Source organism: Cajanus cajan, chromosome 8, assembly GCF_000230855.2.
Source record: "Cajanus cajan strain Asha chromosome 8, NIPB_CcT2T_4, whole genome shotgun sequence".
In the NCBI taxonomy this organism is placed as follows: domain Eukaryota; kingdom Viridiplantae; phylum Streptophyta; class Magnoliopsida; order Fabales; family Fabaceae; genus Cajanus; species Cajanus cajan.
Genome location: NC_138524.1, coordinates 27,398,597 through 27,401,883, shown reverse-complemented (window position 1 = coordinate 27,401,883; position 3,287 = coordinate 27,398,597). Strand labels below are relative to the sequence as shown.

General features: G+C 33.9%; 1 protein-coding gene across 1 annotated transcript; it reads left to right on the top strand.

Moving 5' to 3' along the window:
• The first annotated feature begins 402 nt into the window (after positions 1-402).
• LOC109811744 (soyasapogenol B glucuronide galactosyltransferase) lies at positions 403-2,804 on the top strand. Its single transcript, XM_020375563.3, has 2 exons — positions 403-1,034; positions 1,496-2,804. The coding sequence occupies exons 1-2, from the start codon at positions 519-521 to the stop codon at positions 2,507-2,509; spliced, it is 1,530 nt and encodes a 509-aa protein (XP_020231152.1). The 5' UTR covers positions 403-518; the 3' UTR covers positions 2,510-2,804.
• The last annotated feature ends 483 nt before the right edge of the window (positions 2,805-3,287 follow it).

Below are 3,287 nucleotides of genomic sequence, written 5' to 3'. Positions count from 1 at the left end.
ACATTATATATGTAGGTATTAATATATATATATATATTATAATTAAAAATTTTAAAAAATTATTCATTATCACATATAAAAATTAATCTCCTTTAAAATATTAAAAAACATAAAAGAACATTTCTTTCAAGTTTATATTTTATATATAATAATTTAAATATATATATTATTAAAATATAACTTAATGTGCATCCGTCCCTGCTTTTGGAAACGAAATTGACCACTTTTAAAAGTTGTCATAGATTACAATTATTTACTAATTTTAATAATTTTAGATAAATTTTTCTAATTTTTATATTTACCATTTTTTAATAATTTTATTCCTTATTATTAATAAAACATAATATATAAGATGGCATGTACTACTCGAATTTCATGTGCACCACGCATAGTAAGATTCATTATTTTATTCGAAAAGATGCAAGTGTCAACGAGCTTTAATTTTGGGCAACACCATCACAAAATCATAGAGCATTCCAATCATACCAAAATCATTCCAAGACCATAACTTGGTAATCATGGAGTCCTTAACCATTGAAGGTGAAGGTGATGATCATAAACTAAAGGCTATTTGTCTTCCCTTTGCATCAACGAGTCACCTCATTCCCCTAGTTGACATAGCAAGGCTCTTTGCCATGCATGGTGTGGATGTTACCATAATCACCACCACAGCCAATGCCACCATTTTCCAAAGCTCAATTGATCGTGAATGTGCTCGTGGCCACTCCATTCGAACCCACGTTGTTAAGTTCCCATTTGAACAAGTTGGGTTGCCACAAGGTGTGGAAAGCTTCAACTCCAACACTCCTCAAGACATGGTCAAAAAAGTCTACGAGGGACTCTCCATTCTCAAAGACCAATACCAACAACTTTTCCATGACATGCAACCTGATTTCTTGGTCACTGACATGTTCTACCCTTGGACTGTGGATGCTGCAGCTAAGCTGGGAATTCCGAGGTTGATCTATGTTGGTGGAGGTTACTTTGCTCACTCTGCTCAGAACGCCATTGAACAGTTCTCACCACACACCAAGGTACTGTTGGGTAAACAGAAAAATGTTCATGACAAAAGGGTTGTTAACTTTTTGGCACTTTAACATCATAGTAAAATTTAATATTTGAAGATTATTCCAAAAACTCACTTTTAGGAGAGAAAAATAAGAAAGAAAAATGAAATTATAATCATACAAGTCAATTGTATTATTGAAAGTTTCTCTGCTAAATATTTTTATTTCCAATAAAACAGCCTCTTAAAAACACATTTAAATTTGTATCTAAATACACTTTAAGATTCTTTATAAATTAGTTTGTAGAAGGTCACATCTATTAGTTTATGTAAACTCTTATTTTTAAGTTATACACAAATTATTTTTTGCTTACAAAGGAACTTGATTCAATTTTTCTTCATATTTCTTCTCTTTAAGTGTATACAGAGAAATTTATCCAATGTTAGCTATGCATAAGTTTTAATTTTCTAATTAATTATTGGTTACAGGTAGATTCTGATAGCGAGAGGTTTTTGATTCCTGGGTTGCCCCACGAATTAGAGATGACACGTTTGCAGATACCGGATTGGCTTAGAGAACCAAAAGATTACAGTGATTTGATGAAGATAATGAAAGACTCAGAGAGAAGGAGCTATGGATCACTGTTCAATACCTTTTATGAGCTTGAGGGAACTTATGAGGAGCATTACAAAAAGGCCATGGGGGTTAAAAGTTGGAGTGTGGGACCAGTTTCATTTTGGGTGAACCAAGATGCTTCGGATAAGGCTGATAGAGGGCATGCCAAAGAAGAACAAGAAGGGGAAGGAGGAGGAGAAGGGTGGCTCACATGGCTTGATTCCAAGACAGAGAACTCTGTTCTCTATGTGAGTTTTGGTAGCATGAACAAGTTCCCCACACCCCAACTTGTTGAAATTGCTCATGCCCTTGAGGATTCAGGCCATGATTTCATTTGGGTGGTTAGGAAAAAGGGTGAAAGTGAAGATTGTGATGGGAATGAGTTTCTGGAAGAGTTTGAGGAGAGAGTGAGAGCAAGCAACAAGGGGTACCTAATATGGGGTTGGGCACCACAGCTTCTCATTCTGGAGCATCTTGCAATTGGAGCTGTGGTGACTCACTGTGGATGGAACACCATAATTGAGAGTGTGAATGCTGGTTTGCCAATGGCAACTTGGCCTCTCTTTGCTGAGCAGTTTTACAATGAGAAGTTGCTGGCTGATGTGCTTAGAATTGGGGTGCCAGTGGGGGCAAAGGAGTGGAAAAATTGGAATGAGTTTGGGGATGAGGTGGTGAAAAGAGATGAGATAGGAAAGGCAATTGCTGTTTTGATGGGGGGTGGAGAAGAGTGTTTAGAAATGAGGAGAAGAGTAAAGGCACTTAGTGATGCTGCTAAGAAAGCTATTCAGGTTGGAGGGTCTTCTCACAACAAAATGAAACAACTCATCCAAGAGCTGAAGTCATTCAAACTTCAGAAGATCAACCTAAAAAATGAGGCCAATGCTTAGTAAGGTTTACAATTTTAATACCATATTTTCAATTCGGTTCAAATGGCAAACTAAATCAGAATGTCTCATTCAAACAAGTGGTGTTGCTTGTTAAACATATGTTATGGGATATCATTTAGCTAGATTAGGTTTCTTTGGCTGTTAGTCTGTTACTCTTGGTGTATTTTATAGTATATCTGAGTGAGTATCATTTAAGCAAAGCTTGTTGCAGTTTTGTTTTGTTGTTAGTGTATTATTGTAATACTTATGTTTGTGGGGATGAATTCTGATGCTTGTGTTTGTTGTGTTGCTCTTACTCCTTGTTGCAGCATTAGTTGCTCATTTTTTGCATGCGTTGGTTCATTTGTGAGGGTCCAAAATGAGGTTTGAAAACTGATGCAAATTATTAAGGTGTGTGGTTAAGCTCTAACACAAACATAACAATTATTAAGGTACGTAAGTAAAATAAATTGAATTGTTTTACTATATCAATTAAGAAAGTGAACCTAAGATTTTTATAAGATAATAATTAATAGTCTTAAATATATTTTAAACCCTTAAATTTAAGGCAAATTTATTTTTAGTCAAATTTAAAATTAATATTTTTAGTTCTTATAATTTTAAATTTTTTTTGGTTAAATTCTTATGCTTAATTATTTTAGAGAATTTGTCATATATTATCGTACAAAATCTATATAATAGTATTTTTGTTAATAAAAACATAATGTTTAACCCACTTGATGTTGTATAACTATCTCAATTTATTATTTTTAAATATGTTGTTGGTAATTTGAGAGAC

Excerpts from the sequence above, each read along its gene's own strand:
- LOC109811744 (XM_020375563.3), top strand. The coding sequence starts at position 519 with ATGGAGTCCTTAACCATTGAAGGTGAAGGTGATGATCATAAACTAAAG. Across the intron at positions 1,035-1,495 it reads AGTTCTCACCACACACCAAG|GTAGATTCTGATAGCGAGAG; the intron begins GTACTGTTGGGT and ends TATTGGTTACAG.